Source organism: Drosophila hydei, unplaced genomic scaffold (genome assembly GCF_003285905.1).
Source record: "Drosophila hydei strain 15085-1641.00,03,60 unplaced genomic scaffold, DhydRS2 tig00008114-arrow-pilon, whole genome shotgun sequence".
NCBI classification, from domain to species: Eukaryota; Metazoa; Arthropoda; class Insecta; order Diptera; family Drosophilidae; genus Drosophila; species Drosophila hydei.
Window position 1 is genome coordinate 486,643 of NW_022045827.1, and position 15,572 is coordinate 502,214.

Here is a 15,572-nt window from a genome sequence, read left to right on the forward strand (position 1 = left end):
GTTATTATCTAAAATAGCCATTTTGACAATTTTTCCACTTTTTTTATTGATTGAACAACACTGTTAAATGCAACGCGTGTTTTTGTTTAGCTCTGGATTTTTGGAGCTATCATTTGCTTTATTAAATTGAATTAAAAGAAAATGCAATTTCATTTTAAAATTGCGGAGCCGGAAGCAAATATTACGGGCGTTCCGAACACCACCAATCCACATAGTGCGTTACAGCCCCAGCAGCCGGCGGTATTGACAGAGCCAAAAGATGCGCAACATGAAATTAAATTACAGTAAGTTGCAATAATTAACTGTAAATGCAGTAAGTTGACTGTTTATTCGTAGAAACATTGTTGCCACATTTTCCGTTGATTGTGAACTGGATTTGAAAACCATCAATTCGCGCACCCGCAACTCGGAATACACGCCCAAGCGATTCAGAGGAGTCATCATGCGCATGCACTCACCTCGGTGCACAGCTTTGATTTTTCGCACCGGCAAGGTAATTTGCACAGGTGCCCGTAACGAAACTGAGGCGAACATCGGGTCACGGAAATTCGCACGCATCTTACAGAAATTGGGCTTCCCTGTTAAATTTGCTGATTATAAACTTCAGAATATTGTTGCCACTGTTGATTTACGATTTCCCATTCGCTTGGAGAATCTGAACCAGGTGCACGGCCAATTTAGCTCGTATGAGCCGGAAATGTTTCCGGGTCTCATTTACCGTATGGTAAAGCCACGCATTGTCCTGCTTATCTTTGTCAATGGCAAGATTGTGTTTACCGGCGCTAAATCCAGAAAAGATATCATGGATTGCTTGGAAGCCATTTCCCCGATTTTGCTTAGTTTTCGCAAAACGTAGAGCCTCTATTTATATACTTTAAGTTACTTTTTAATATTGTATATGTAGCATTTACCGAACAATTAACCATATGATATTTAATTATTTATGTATATTACTTTAATAAATAAATTGATATGAAATAAGAATGCATTTTGGATAAAAGTAAACAGAAGACAATGTGACCACACTTATTTTGTTGGACGGTTTAGCTGCGCAAGCAGTGTGACCACACTCGTTAAACAGATCATTTATGACTTGTATTTGTCTCTCATTCGTAAATTCCCGGCGCTTAAAAACTGATTCAAAATATTCGTTAATTTAAATTTATTTTTCTTTCGTTACATAGAAAACGTAAAATACAAAAAAATATTTCACTTTATAGTTTCATTTCGTTTCTTTTCTCTTACCATAAATGGAGGGACGGAGTACTTGATTTGAGAGTACATGGCTTCTATATATATATAGTTCGTATATAATATACAAGAGCAATATCTAACTGTTTTTTTCAAGCATACAAATACGTATAAGACTTAATCTCTAAATAGATTCATTTTGTTGCATTATTTAAAACATAAATGTATTGGACGGTCGCTGTCAACGCTAATCATAATCCATTAGCTTTTATAAATTGTTCAGTTTAAATGTTATAAGATTTAAAAATTTGATATGCATGCAGTATTTAAAAATATAAAAGTTATATATATAAACTATCGATTTCTAAAATCTAGTAAAGGCAATTTGTGATTTATATAAAAGACACATTCTTGTTACTTTTTTTCTTCACTTTTTCAGCTTTCATTTAAAGTGGCTTTTAAAGCGGTTGAAGATAAGGCAAAGAGATTCTTTTCGTGATTCGATTCGATAGATATAGCTTACAATATTACTATATATATATAACTATATATAAGTTAATGGTTTGTGTACATAAAGTTTGATATTTCATTTCTGTGGTTGGTCAAATTACAAAAGCAATTGTCCATTTGGATGCAGTTTTTTTTTCTTTTTTTGTACATATTTCGAGATTACGATTTAAACGTTGATTACAAAATAATAATAAATTGCTAGCAGTTGAACATATAATAAACGTCAGGACGGAATGCAATTTCGTAAAAAAAAATAAAAACAAAACTGAAATAATAAATCCAACTATAAAAACTCAACACTCATTCGAATTCAAAGCTAATAAGCTAAACATAATTTGTGTTTGGTTGTTAGACATGGGTGGGTGGCTAGATGGATGGATGGACCTCGTCTAGGTAAACAGATGTAGAGTTTGGAGCACTAGATGCGTACGACTGCGCAGCAGATAAATAAATACGCTAAAGAACAATAGCGAGAAGGACATCGAAGACCGCCAGCCCACATTATAGATGGAACAGTAGGGGCATTGCGAACTGCCACATACCTCGCAAATATTTAGCAGATATGTGGGCAGAGCATCGAAGATGGATTCGTTAAAGCGCTCTGCGTAGGAGTAAAGGAAATGTATCATTATTATATATAAATGTATATATATTTATAAATTCAGCTTATAACTCACCCGGTGCATAGTAGTCATAAATGCGCACAGGCAGATAACGTGACATGTTGGCCACTGGATACCAGCGCTCTATGGTAAAGTTAACGCAGATATCCTCCTGATCCAGCTGTAAGTATAATTCAATCATTTTAAATCTATATACACATATAAGATCTCAGCTCAGCTCTTACATAATCAAAATAGAAGACAATCTTGCGTTCCAAGTAACGTGCTCGTCGCAAATTGCGCACACGATTGCTTAATACATAACTATCCAGTTTCTGTTGCTGTATCCAATAGCCAGTGGGTATAGCCACATCCAGTACAGCCATGCCCGAACGTTCCGATTCCTGTGTGTTTACCCAGCTGCAATGATGTACAAAGATGAATTATAGTTCAGGAGGAATGTAGAGCAGTGCAACTTACTTTTGGCAGGCTACGTATGAGATGTGAGACTGATTTCTGCCATGGAATATGGCATTTGTATGCAGCCCAAATGCTGGCACCGGTGGCTTCGTTTGGAATTTGGCTATATCCACATTGTATTGAACATGCATCTGCAGTATAGCATAGCCAGCGCCCTTGGCCTGCACCTTAATGGTACCCCAAGCATCAGGTATCTGTTTCGATAAAGTATATAACATAATTAATAAAGCAATTACCACAATTTGCCCATCGCCCACAAACCTCAATGCTCTGTAGCCTGGCCAAATTGGTGTCATCGATGCGCAGCTCCTGTGTCTTTCCACCCTGGGAGGATGCTTCAATCTCCACACTTAATGAGGACACATCACGTATACGTGAACGTACGGTATACTCGACCAAGGCACGCAACGCTGTGCTAGTATCCTGCGTGGATGCCCAGCCGCCTTCATTCAAACGCTGTGCATTCAGCCATCTAACAATCGGTTCCACGAAGAACTCACGACGTGCCACATAGACCAACAATGCATACGCTGTTGTCTCGATATTTAACGAATCGTATTCATATGGCAGTCGGGGCAGGGAGAACCATTTCTGATTTTCCAGTTTACGCGGCGGTTGCGGCAACTCCTGATTGCCCCAATACATAAAGTCGCCAATGGTTCTGGCATGTCGCCGCAATATGCTGAACACATGCTCCGCAATAGGTGAATTGCAGAGTTGTAGAGCGTACGCCGTAATTGCCACATCATACGGTTCCGGCGTATCCTTTAAGAATTGCATATTTCGTTCGATCCAAGCAACGGCACGCTGTGTGGCCAGCGCCACGCGCGAGCCAAGCGTTCCAGATAGATCCTTAACGGTGGCCAGGGTGATGAGCACATGTGAGGTCAAGGTGATATTACGATTCCGTAAACTTGTGTAGCTGGCAAAGTTGGTACGATTTATTTTACGATCCGGCAACCAGGTGACCTCATAGAAAGCACCCTCCGGCGTTTGATGCTGCAGCAGCCAGCGCATATTCTTTTCAATGATGGTGGCATCAATCCAAATGAAATTCTCCCACTCATAGAACGAGGCCTCCTGGAAGATGCGCAAGCAGTAGCTGGTCAACCACACAGACGACGCCGAATTATTCCAATCGGAACGGAACAGCGAAAAGCTGCCATCGGCACGCATGAAGCTCAGTTGCCGCTGATAGCCAATGTTCATGTGATAGAAGGCGTTCCTCTCCAGCGTCTTGTTACGCTGATTGATCAGACGCATATACATAATCGTATATAGATTGGCGGCGAAGCTGAAGGCATTCTGTTCGGCTGACTCCATGGGCAGATATAGCAGCGAGCTCGCGTTGACGGGCATCGTTGGGAATATGGGTCCCACCACATCGCCAACGACAGAGATTCGCGCACGATTTGAGCCGTAGACAAAGTAACGATCCACTTGGTAAGGTATTTCCGGTGTTTGTGTCACATTCACATGCATATACTCCAGCACATAGGCACGATTCGACAAATCCAACAGAACCGATTGATGACGATATTGCGGCAAGCCATCCGATTCGACGTGCAGTGTACGGGTTATCGTATCCGTGCCCAATAGCGTGGCCACGTGCAGTGTCACATCCACGTCGCCCAGTCGCTGCGGCACCACTGGCACATAGACCACTGTCGTGCCTTGTGCATCCAAATAGATAAAGAACTGATGCTCGCCGAAGCTCGTCCTTGGATTATAACTGCGCACGATGCCATCCTCTTCGACATGCACAAATTTATAGTTCGGACTGCCGTGCAGCACTACGGTTGCCTCAATGGGCGTGGTCATGTAGTTGAAGACCGTGACACGTATGCCCACCTGCTCGCCCTGTCGACAAACCGTTGGCATTTCCACATTGATAAAGAACGGCTGGACTCCAACGTATTCCAGGGCACGATTCAGCATGCCAAAACCTTTCGATGGACTGACACTGAAAGCGCTGACCATCCAATAGGCGGGACGATCGGGCACATCCACGTTGAATATAAATCGTCCATGTGGACCAATGTTCACGTCCTTCCATAGCCAAACGTTCTCGTAGTGCCGCAGCACGCGATTGAAACGATATTTGCGATAATTCAAGAGCTCTGTATCATTTTGAACCCGGCAGCCGATCTCATCGGTGCCATCGTCGCAGTCGAAGATTCCATCACAATGTTTATCCAGCCGATAGCAACGTCCACTCAAGCATTCGCCATAGCCCAAGGTGCGATTGCAGCTCTCCTGCCGGCGTGGCACATAGCCATCCGTAAAGACTATCAATCCATTATACTCGAACGTGCGATTCGCATCGACGCCAAAGGAGGAAGCCGGGAAATAGACAAGCTCATCGGGATTACCCTCGTGGGAGTACCAAATGCGTTTGTATGTGCCATTCGTTTGCTCATCGAAGTTTGACATTTTTGTTATAATTTTGGCATAGGTCAGCTCATTGCCCGCTTGCATGGTATAGAAGGCGCTATCGATGCCAGATAGACCCACATAGGAGCCCGGTTCACCAAAGATGGCAACCTCTACCTTTTCACCTGTGCGCGCTTTACGATTGTTAATGTAGACCGTAAAGTTGTTACGTGAAATGCCATTGACGGGGAAGGTTAGCGAATCGGCAACCACTTGACCCTGCTGGGTGATCTTCCAAACCACCAAAGTGGCCACCGGCGCCATCTCAGCGCTAAGAACCACCGCAATGGTGCGTATACCTTCGACAATGGGCTCCCGATCATTGATCAAGATAACGCCTTTGGACATGATTAGATAGTTGAACTCCTCCAAGTGGAAATTGGTGCGAATGTGGAAGATGATGTACTCTCCCACAACAGGCTGCTCCGTACTGGTGGTAATCTTGATGTGTTGATTGCGCGGCGAATAATGTGCGACGAGCAACAATTCGGTTTGAATGCGTTCACCTCTCGGATCCACGAAGACAGCCTGCAAGCGCATATTCTGTATGCCATTGAGGAAGTCCCTCGACTGTGGACGTTCATCCAGCTGCAGATCATGGCGTATATCAATCTTCAGCTCCCAAACGCCATCCGTTTGCTGGGACATGTGCAAACGCTGAGCCGGCCACTCACGGCGTCCGCCATTGCGACTCTCCACGAAGCCGCTGACCTCCATTAGACCCTGGCGCAACAAATAGGGATCGATGCGTGAGCCATCATGATATTCCACAACTAGATAGGTAGTGAAAGGCATTGCCGGCTTAAAGACCTGCGGCGATTCGCCGAGAAAAGCGACACGCAAACTGGAATTGTAGACACGCGCCACGGAATAGCCGCTGATGATCTCATCATAGAATTTCTCGCCAACAGTCGCCGTAATGAGCACCTCCATATTGGCCATATTCGGCACAAGCATCTCCAATTCGCGCAGCGGCCATTTAAAGTCAAAGGTGCCATTGAAGTACCTCAAATAGGGCAAACTATTGCGATAGCTGCTCGTCCAGGAATCATAGTTATCCAGTACCTCCGGCTTGCGCACCCAGAATGGCCATTCTTCCTCAAATTGATAGCTACGCTCCACTATATATTGGTTGCGATAGAGCAACTCCTGCGATAGATCCACGCCATCCTGTGGCAGCTGAGCGGGTACATTGAATTGCTGATTTGGATTTTGATTGGGATTATTATAGCGAAAGCGATCGTTATACAAATTCATTTGCTCCAGCGGCGAGCGACCCAAACGGAATTTCTCATTCAGCACCTGATTGCTAAAGTAGCCAATGGGTCGTATGGTGGCCTTCAGCGTTAGATTGCCACGCACGGGCAGACCACTGGTAAAGTTGGCCATAACTCGGCCATAGATGTACGGATCGGTGGTAAAGAAGTACGCAGGCATTGTGACGTTGACTTCGAAGCGTGTTTGATAGTATTCCTCGACACTGAAGTGGCTCTCCTCCTTCTGGCCCTGGGCAATCACACGAATTGTCCATTCACCAAATGTTGGCTGATCCGAGAGTTTGTATTCCAGCGAAACGGAGCCCAAATTCGATTGACTGAGAGTGAGAGAGAAAGAGATAGAGTGAGTGAGTAAGTTCATCAAGATCTTACAGAAATTGGTGTCTACAAGCAGATAATACTTAGATTGGAGATATATTCAGCACATATATCTTTACTCATCTGTTATAGCATCTCTATTCAGCATATATCTATCAGATATTCAGATCTATTCAGCTATCAGATATGTATTCAGCAGATATGTATTCAATAAATATTTATTCAGCAGCTATCTACCGGATATATATATGCAGCTGATTTATATTCAAAATATATCTATTTAGCACAGACACATATTTTACATACATATATCTATTCAGCAAGCAGATTGTTGGAGATATATTCAGCACATATATCTTTACTCATCTGCTATAGCATCTCTATTCAGTATATATATCAGATATTCAGATCTATTCAGCTATTAGATATGTATTCAGCAGATATGTATTCAATAAATATTTATTCAGCAGCTATCTACCGGACATATATATATTCAGCTGATTTATTCAGCTGATTTATGTTCAAAATATATCTCTTTAACAGACACATATTTTGCATACATATATTAAGCAGAAATCTATTCAGCAAGCAGATTGTTGGAGATATATTCAGCACATATATCTTTACTCATCTGCTATAGCATCTCTATTCAGCATATATATCAAATATTCAGATATATTCAGCTATTAGATATGTATTCAGCAGATATGTATTCAATAAATATTTATTCAGCAGCTATCTACCGGACATATATATATTCAGCAGATTTATTCAGCTGATTTATGTTCAAAATATATCTCTTTAACAGACACATATTTTGCATACATATATTAAGCAGAAATCTATTCAGCAGGCTCAATCAATACTGATCACTTACCGGGAAAGCCAACGCTTCAGTATGTGCCCATTGGGATCCAGCATATAGACATCGATGGTATTATCGAAGCCCTTCAGTTCTGTGGTAATCGGTATCGTACGGAAGCGCACCGTCTCGCCCTGCATGTAGAGCGGTTTGTCGGTCTGCACAAAAATGGTCATTGAGCGCTGTGAAAAGTCAAGTCGCGTATCGTTCAAAAAGGCAACGCCGCCAAAGACATCCTGATAGAAGCCCTCAACGCGTAGTCTATAATTTCCCGTTACACTTGTGGGCGGTATACGCATGAGCAAAGTTTCGGGTACACCTTCCTTCACATCCTTGGAATCGCCACTAACTTGAACGCCATCACACGAGATACTGGCATGCACAGTGATGGGATATTTAGCCTGGAGTATCGAGACTGATACCTGGTAGATTAAGCCAGGACGCACCATGCGAGAGGCAACAATAAAGTACGTGGGCTCTCGATTATGCAATGTCTCTAGAAAAATATTTTTCGTATTGTACGCCGACTTGCCACGCTGCAAACTGGGCTCGTCGTCATCATAGCCACCAACGCCGCCGCCGCTCAGTCGTTTATTATAGTCATCCTGAGTGCCTAAATCATTGTAGCTGCCATCGTTGCGATATACAGTTGGATTCGGATTTAGATTGGGATTCAAATTTGGATTGAGATTCGTTCCATATAATGGATTATTGTTATCGTATGCTGATGTGGGCTGTGGCAGCAGAGGCTGTTGTTGCTGTTGTTGTAGTTTCTGTTGCAGCAGTTGTTGTTGCTGCTGTTGTTGTTGCTGTTGTACGTTGTAGTAGCTGCTATCGCTTTGCGCTGCAACCAGCTGCAGCAGCAGCAACGCATGCAGCATATGCCACAAGCGTTGCATCCTCATCCAAATAGTGACTGACTGGAACAAAGAGAAAGAAAATAACCAAAAATTAGATGAAGTCAATCAATCAGTGCGCAAAGTGAAGTGCATCAATTAGCAAGTCCCCAATGTATATACATATACTATATAAAGGTACTCTATATATAGCTGAATGCTTGAGCTGTTTTATCTTGTTCGCTGTGTGTGTGTTTGTTGAGGCTCTTGTTTAGTCTGCTCCCAGAGTTCTTTTCCGCGTGCTGTTCAGGCAACCAAAACAGCAACCACTAACATAACAGCATCTGTGCAAGACGGGCAACAACGAAGCATGAATACTCTGTTATGCAAGAGACAGCGCACTTTCAGATCACAGTCGTAGATTAGAGGAATCGTCTTTCGTTTTTAATCACATATTAAGAATAGAGATGTCATAAGAATAAACAAATACATTTAGACATTTAGCATACCCTACTACAAAGGGTATTTAAAGAGGGCACTGCATACTTATTTATAGCAATTCCCAACTGGCTAGTGCCATGGTACACAACTACATACATAGCCATGCACATGCGTGTCATACATACAAACAGCATGGATTTAGACAGCACACGCACACTCACACACTCACACATAGGCACAGAGATTTACGCACACAAAATGCGACATTTAAATGATGTCAAATTTTAAGTTAAATGTCATTTCAAAGTGGGCGCGCAATTAGTCTTTGATATGGGATATGTGCCAAAGCGTTTTTATGGCGAGAAAAGAAAATTCGAAGTAGGCTTTAAAAATTTACGACACATTCCGCAACACAATACGAGCCGTCCTACTTTAGTATTCGTTGGCATTAGGCCCTAGGCATTAGTTATTGGAAATTCAACAAGCAAACGGAAAAGCCTATTACACAAATAGAAAATGGAAACAATTAATTAGAATTCTCAATAATTGCAGAGTTTAGTTTGCTTAGCTCGCGAGCCGCTGATTGTCGTTACAGAGTGTTGCCACCTAGTTTATATTTACTATAATATGAATCACACAGCAAGCATATAAGAACTATCTGTTTGTGTTTGCAAATGAAGATTTCAGCTCTTTTTTATATTAGTTTTGTATAATATAGATAGCTTTGGTTCTAAAAGCCATTCGTCTATACATATTTGTGACAACTGTGCGACTAAGTGTCATTAGATCATAAATTTGATAACTCGTTGAACTGCTAGAGGCAAGGGCGAGCACTAGCATCTTCGATTATCGCTACCTAATTTCCATTGCACTCAATTTTCAATAGCAGAGCGTTGCCGTATTTTTTAATATTCTAATGTATTTTGAGCAGTGCTTGGAATTTTACATCCGTTGATATTCAAAACTTCTTTGGAACTAGAAATGGCGATTGTTGAGAGCTGCGAAATTTAACGGCACTTAATTTTTGACATTGACGTATTGAGCCTTATAAGAAGGAAAGCAGCTTATCAAGATCATAAAAAACACCCCAACTGCCAGCAAAAGAAATAATATAATAAAGGACAATATCTGCCTTAGGTAAAAAGACAACATCTGAAGGCAACCATAGAAAAACAAGCGTAAAAAGGTGAGAGGCAAGGACAATTAGGTGCCCGGCATACAGGGCGCACTTGACCCTCGGCCAAAAAAACCTGACAAAGAGAGAGAGGGGAAGAACATTTGAAAGGCAGTTGCCGGTAACGAGCAAAACAACAGAGCACGCAACACAGAAGATAGTGTCAGTTACCTGTGAGTGTGTATGTGCGACTTGTACATATGTGTGAGAGTATGTATGTATGAACGTGTGTGTGTGTGTGTTGTCTGCGCAGTGAAGCAGCAGAAGTCGCTGGCCGATGTGGAAAATAAACACAGCAAGAGAAGAAAAACGGTTATAATAATTCAGCTGAACGCTGTTGCAAGAGCAACGGACAGTGTAATCCACCCTTTTACTGATGTAGAGAAGCATAGTGCGCACACACACACATATATATATAGTCAAGTCCACATTCATGTAAAGTGGTATTAATTAGTGTAAAACGAGGGGTAAGGCAGGGCAAAAGTGCAATTGAAATGCGTGCAGGAACTGGGCACACGAATATGCAAAAATGTATAGGGGCTAAGAAATTTAAGCGTGGCTCAAATTTCCAATTGGGCAGCAGGTGGCAGACGCCTGCCTTTCTTGCAGAAAAAAGACTGCAGCCATTTTTTGTATAGTTTTGTTTTAACTAATGCATAAAATAGAGCAGTTAACATTTGAAGAGCTTACGCTTTGACTATTCAATTTTTGGTCAACGCCCATGTGAGAGCAACAACAACAACATAATAACAACGCAAGCAGCAGCGCAGGTATTTGAGCAAACATTTTGGGCGGGTCACTTTTGCGAGGCGCTATAGCCATTACTCACCTGTTTTATGAATTGATGTGTGCTCGAGCAATGTTGGAAATCGGGCGCATTATTTGTAATAACAAAATCAACACAAAATATATAACTTTTAACTTAAATGTTAAATTAAGAAAACACAAAACCAACAGCACGAAGCACTCACACACACGAACCCGCAACGCGATGACTTATGTTAGTGACGTGCAAACAGAAACTGAGTGTAGTTATCGTACCACACCCCTAACTATCGCATGCCAGGGCTTCACAAATGGATCGATCTTGATTAACACGATTACATTTTTGAAATCGAAAATATATGCTACTGTTAAAAATCAAAATAATTGAAAACAATAAATATTTACAATAATTTTGTGACCATTTCGCTGTAAAACTAAAATTCAAATCACATTGCAAATTAAGTTGTGATGCAACAATGTTTTCTTTTACCAATAATTATGTTTTCGTAAGCATGAGATAAATATAAATCAATTAAAATAACATGTTAACAGAGATTAAATTGTTGTCATTAGTCTTTTATACGATATATTTAAAAGGTATTCAGAGTCGACAGCTGTCTAATGCTATCGATATATGACACTAGTATTGGCTAACGATAGTTAAACCGAGCTGTATATTTCAGTATTTTTATAAGGGCAAAATGTGCGACCAAACTTGGACTGGCAATAAATGCCTATAATTTCAGGAGTGTGTGTGTGTGTGTATTGTATGCGTGTGATGTAAGGTCATTCGCGTGAAAATATCAGCGAGGAAAAAATCGAATTTTTGTGTTTTGTGTGCTAGGTAAATTCGAAATGAGTGCAAAATAATGCAGCTAAAACAAGTGCGATTGTTATAATAATTAAATTTGTGTATGCTAATGTGCAGTGAGCACGTGCAGAGTTAAAATTCTATGCTAACGCAAAAAATTATGACGAAAAGCAGCAGCAGCAGAATACTCATACACTAACACACACATACACTTGCAAACGCAGGCACGCACGGACAGAAACACACACATATACTTGAAAGCGGAGGAGCTTGAGCTAGAACCTAGAGTTGTCAACGCTATCCGAAGAATTTCGTCATTGAGAGTGTCGCGTAGTGTATATGTTTGTGTGTGTGTGTGTTTTGTGCGTGCCTCGATTGCATGTGTGCGTGTGTGTGTAGAGTTCTGGTAGTAAAACAAAAAAGAAAGAAAACCCAGCTGCAAAAAAAGCCAATGAAAAAGTGAAATATACATAATTTGTTGAAAATACATGGCAGGTGCAATGCGGCAGGCCACATCTGGCTAGATGAAACTCGCCAGCGTTTGAAAAAAAGAAAAACTATTACATAAATAGTACAAAGTGTAAATGTAAATGTTATTGAAAAGCGCAAGGCGAAGGCGCCGCCGCTGCTGCTGCTACGACCGTCGCGCACGCTGTCGTCATCGCGGCTAATAAGAAGAAGAAACAATAAAGAAGAAATAGGAGAAAAAGTGGGAGCAGCTAGCAAAAAATCCCGTAACTATATTTGCGCTCAATATACTCATTGTTTGCCATTTCTCGCATACACATACAAAGCAGATATATACGTACATATATAGATGTGTATATATGTGTGTATGTTTCAATCTCGTGACTTGAAATTGTTGAGTATATTGACTCCTCTGGTCACAAAAATTAATATTGTAAAAATCAACTAATAATTGCTATTCAGTAAGGTTGAAGAAGGGGACGCGGTTGGTCACAATACATATATATATATATATATTGGATTGTGTGTATGTGTGCGTGTGTGAGTGACCTCGTGTCGGTGTGTCGCGTGCTTGTGCTTGTGTGTGTGTGCGGCAGCGGCAAGGAGTGTCATGCGTATTTTGCTGCCTCTGCTACTCCCCCTGAAGCTTCTGCCACGACAAACGCTTCGTATCATCAACAACAAACTGAATACGCGCAGCTCCTTTGCTCCAACGAGTTTTATCTTGTTTTCCGTTTTAATCATATGCGGGCTCTGAGAGACAATCACGTCATCCAGCCTGACACACACACACGCACGCACACTATAAAGTCATTTATGTTAACTTTAGAGCTGAGCCGCAGCTGTGTGTGTGTAGGCGGCCCATCAATTCTATTGTTATTAATATTGTTTTTTCTTCTTATTCATTTTGAGCTTAATCAATTCAATTAGAGTGTGCATATATATTAATATATACATATACATATACAAACATATCAAAATGTAAGTTCTTATCGTTTTCCAATAGCTGTCTTTATTAAAGAGTGACCTGATGTATGCTATACAAATAATACCAAAATTAGCTGCTTCCACTTCCTCAAATTTGTATAATAAAAAATGCTAGATATGACAAAATTATGTTTGCCGCTGATTAATAATTGCTCAGCATCACATCATCGACTGCGTCAATTTTGTTTTTGTTCTCGTTTTCGTAAGTCAGTCAGTGTGTGTTTGTATGTGTGAACAGTAAATAAACTATGACCGGGACACTGAGTCATGGCTATCCGATGACGTTATGCTGCGCTAAAAGGCAATTTGTCTCGCAAGTGGTTCGAACTTTGCCAATAAAACGCAAACTTTATCAAAAAAAAAAAAAATATTTTCCTCACACGTATATAGCAAGCTTCGATCGATATCGAGTTCGGCTGACAATCGATAACATGCGATTTGATCTATCGCGCTCAACAGTAGTTGTAAACTCTGACCGACAATAAGAAAAAATTTACAAATTGTAAATTACATGATACATTGTTGTTGTATTTTTGTGCGTTAGCTTTATGAGTGCGCGCGCGTCTTTTGTTTTCAACGCAACGAAATTAGCTTAGCAGCTACCCAGCTAAAAATCATGTCGAAACCGCTGCCAACCGCTTTTAGGCAGCTCATCAGTGCCACTGCCACCCTCCCCGCAGACGTAGTCGTCCCCTCTTTGTCCATTTCTGCGATTCGTGAACGTTTTACGTTGTCGCCGACTTGTATGTTTGTATTAAAATACTGCAATGAGCTCTTTATCTTAATTATATATGTATATGTGTATAGATATGTATGTATAAGTATGTGTGGAATATGCGTATAAATTCTGACGGAAACATACTGCGAATGTCGCCGCATGCACGTCGCTGCGGGGTAAACAAACTGCCGTTGCTCTGCAGCAGCTTCCGCCGCTGTAGTCGCCTACGCTGCCTCTACTGCTGATAACACTGCTGACAAACGAATTTCAATCTCAAAGCAACAGCAAAAACAATGAGCTAATAACAAATCCGTACGACTTTTATCAGTCAGCCATGACGACGTCGCCGTCGCTATCGTCGTCGCCGCCGCCGCCGTTGGCCGAGCAAGCGTCAGCCTGTTATTTTTTGCTCTGCTCGCTTTTGCCTACTCGCTCGCTTAGTGCACAGCGGCTAGTTCAGTCTGCTCGCTGATTTCGTTGCGTTACGTTTACGCTTACGTTGCTGCTGTGTTCCGTTCTGTTGTGTTCCGTGTCCGTTTTTTCGCCATTTCTTTTGGTTAGTGTCTAGCATTAGTTATAGACGCCAGTTAGTACGTAATTTTTAAAAGTGTATGAAATTAAATATAAATATATAAAAAAAAAATGCCACATTCACTTGCCATAATTTGAGCTTTGACTCATTTCTGAGTGCGTTTGCTTTTGAGTATTTTGCATGGACGTCAATGTGGCATATTTCAATTTTTGGTTTGCTAGCCAAAAATTCCTCGACCCCCAGTTTCGCTGCGTGTGTGTGTGAATGTCTTTCTCTGTCTGCATGTGTGTGTAAGAGAGAGAGAGAAAAAGAGCTTTTGGTTACGCATGTAAATGAATAACGTCAAAAAATAATTTAACGCGACAAACATAAGGAATTAGCAAAGAGGTGCAGTTGAATGTGACTTGCCTCTCGCCCTTCTTTCCACATCGCAAACCTTTGTGCTGTTAGCACGTGTGCAGCATATAATGCTGACGTCGATAAAAAATAGAGAGAAAGAGAGACAATGAGTGTAAAAATTATATTTAGTTGAATTCCCGTTTAGTTTTTATGATGTTGCTGCTGCTTTTTCACATCCTTGAGTTAGCTTCTCTTTCTCGCTCTCGCTCACGCACTTGAAGACGCCGCGGGCATTTTTCTGAGTTTGCTTTCGTTTTATTTTGAATTTATGTATTTTTAAATTTTGTGCAAAAGCATAAAATTCAAAGCGAACCAAACGAGAAGAAAGCCCCGAAAATAAAAGAAGAGAAAATAAAATATATGAAATTAACAAAGAAACAAAGCGAAATAAATATGAAATTGTTTGTTTAAAAAATCATTTTTTCTCTATATGTAAAACAAAATAGCGACAAGAAATAAGAACAAAAGCTGGAGCTGGTTAAATAAAGAGAAAGAGCAAAAAGAGAAGAATCGTTAGAACAAAACACAAAAACAACAAAACCAACCAACCAACCAACAAAACCAACCAACAAACAACCAACAACAACATCAACTAATATCAAATTTAATGTTAAGCATAATTAATTACAACAAATTGAAATCGTATAATTAAAGCTATACATAAATTAATATTAATAATGATCTAGTAAGTTAATCATAAAGTACAAAACAAAAAGAAATAAGCATAAATATAAAAAGTAAATAATAAACAAGCAACAAAAAATAATT

The 15,572-nt window shown here is 40.7% G+C and overlaps 2 protein-coding genes and 1 long non-coding RNA gene across 4 annotated transcripts; 2 read left to right on the forward strand and 1 right to left on the reverse strand.

Moving 5' to 3' along the window:
- Window positions 1-26: 26 nt before the first annotated feature.
- LOC111594933 (TBP-related factor) lies at window positions 27-919 on the forward strand. Its single transcript, XM_023308425.2, has 2 exons — window positions 27-284; window positions 337-919. The coding sequence occupies exons 1-2, from the start codon at window positions 142-144 to the stop codon at window positions 854-856; spliced, it is 663 nt and encodes a 220-aa protein (XP_023164193.1). The 5' UTR covers window positions 27-141; the 3' UTR covers window positions 857-919.
- Window positions 920-1,743: 824 nt separating this feature from the next.
- On the reverse strand, window positions 1,744-11,120 carry LOC111594930 (CD109 antigen). Its single transcript, XM_023308423.2, has 7 exons — window positions 10,954-11,120; window positions 7,689-8,593; window positions 3,045-6,810; window positions 2,784-2,977; window positions 2,549-2,723; window positions 2,379-2,484; window positions 1,744-2,302 (listed from the first exon to the last, which is right to left on the reverse strand). The coding sequence occupies exons 2-7, from the start codon at window positions 8,576-8,578 to the stop codon at window positions 2,091-2,093; spliced, it is 5,343 nt and encodes a 1,780-aa protein (XP_023164191.2). The 5' UTR covers window positions 8,579-8,593; window positions 10,954-11,120; the 3' UTR covers window positions 1,744-2,090.
- On the forward strand, window positions 10,351-15,300 carry LOC111594931. 2 transcript variants are annotated; one of them, XR_002751159.2, is made up of 3 exons: window positions 10,351-10,364; window positions 11,636-11,733; window positions 15,251-15,300. It is a non-coding gene; the product is annotated as an uncharacterized LOC111594931 (long non-coding RNA). The 2 variants fall into 2 exon arrangements; XR_002751160.2 differs by lacking the exons at window positions 10,351-10,364; window positions 11,636-11,733 and adding an exon at window positions 13,541-14,429 and having other exon boundaries at window positions 15,251-15,291.
- The last annotated feature ends 272 nt before the right edge of the window (window positions 15,301-15,572 follow it).

Coding starts and splice junctions, on each gene's coding strand:
- LOC111594933 (XM_023308425.2), top strand. CDS start 142: ATGCAATTTCATTTTAAAATTGCGGAGCCGGAAGCAAATATTACGGGC. Junction 285..336: donor CAACATGAAATTAAATTACA/GTAAGTTGCAAT, acceptor GTTTATTCGTAG/AAACATTGTTGCCACATTTT.
- LOC111594930 (XM_023308423.2), bottom strand. CDS start 8,578: ATGAGGATGCAACGCTTGTGGCATATGCTGCATGCGTTGCTGCTGCTG. Junction 2,724..2,783: donor TCATACGTAGCCTGCCAAAA/GTAAGTTGCACT, acceptor ACATCATTGCAG/CTGGGTAAACACACAGGAAT. Junction 2,485..2,548: donor TTGTCTTCTATTTTGATTAT/GTAAGAGCTGAG, acceptor TTATACTTACAG/CTGGATCAGGAGGATATCTG.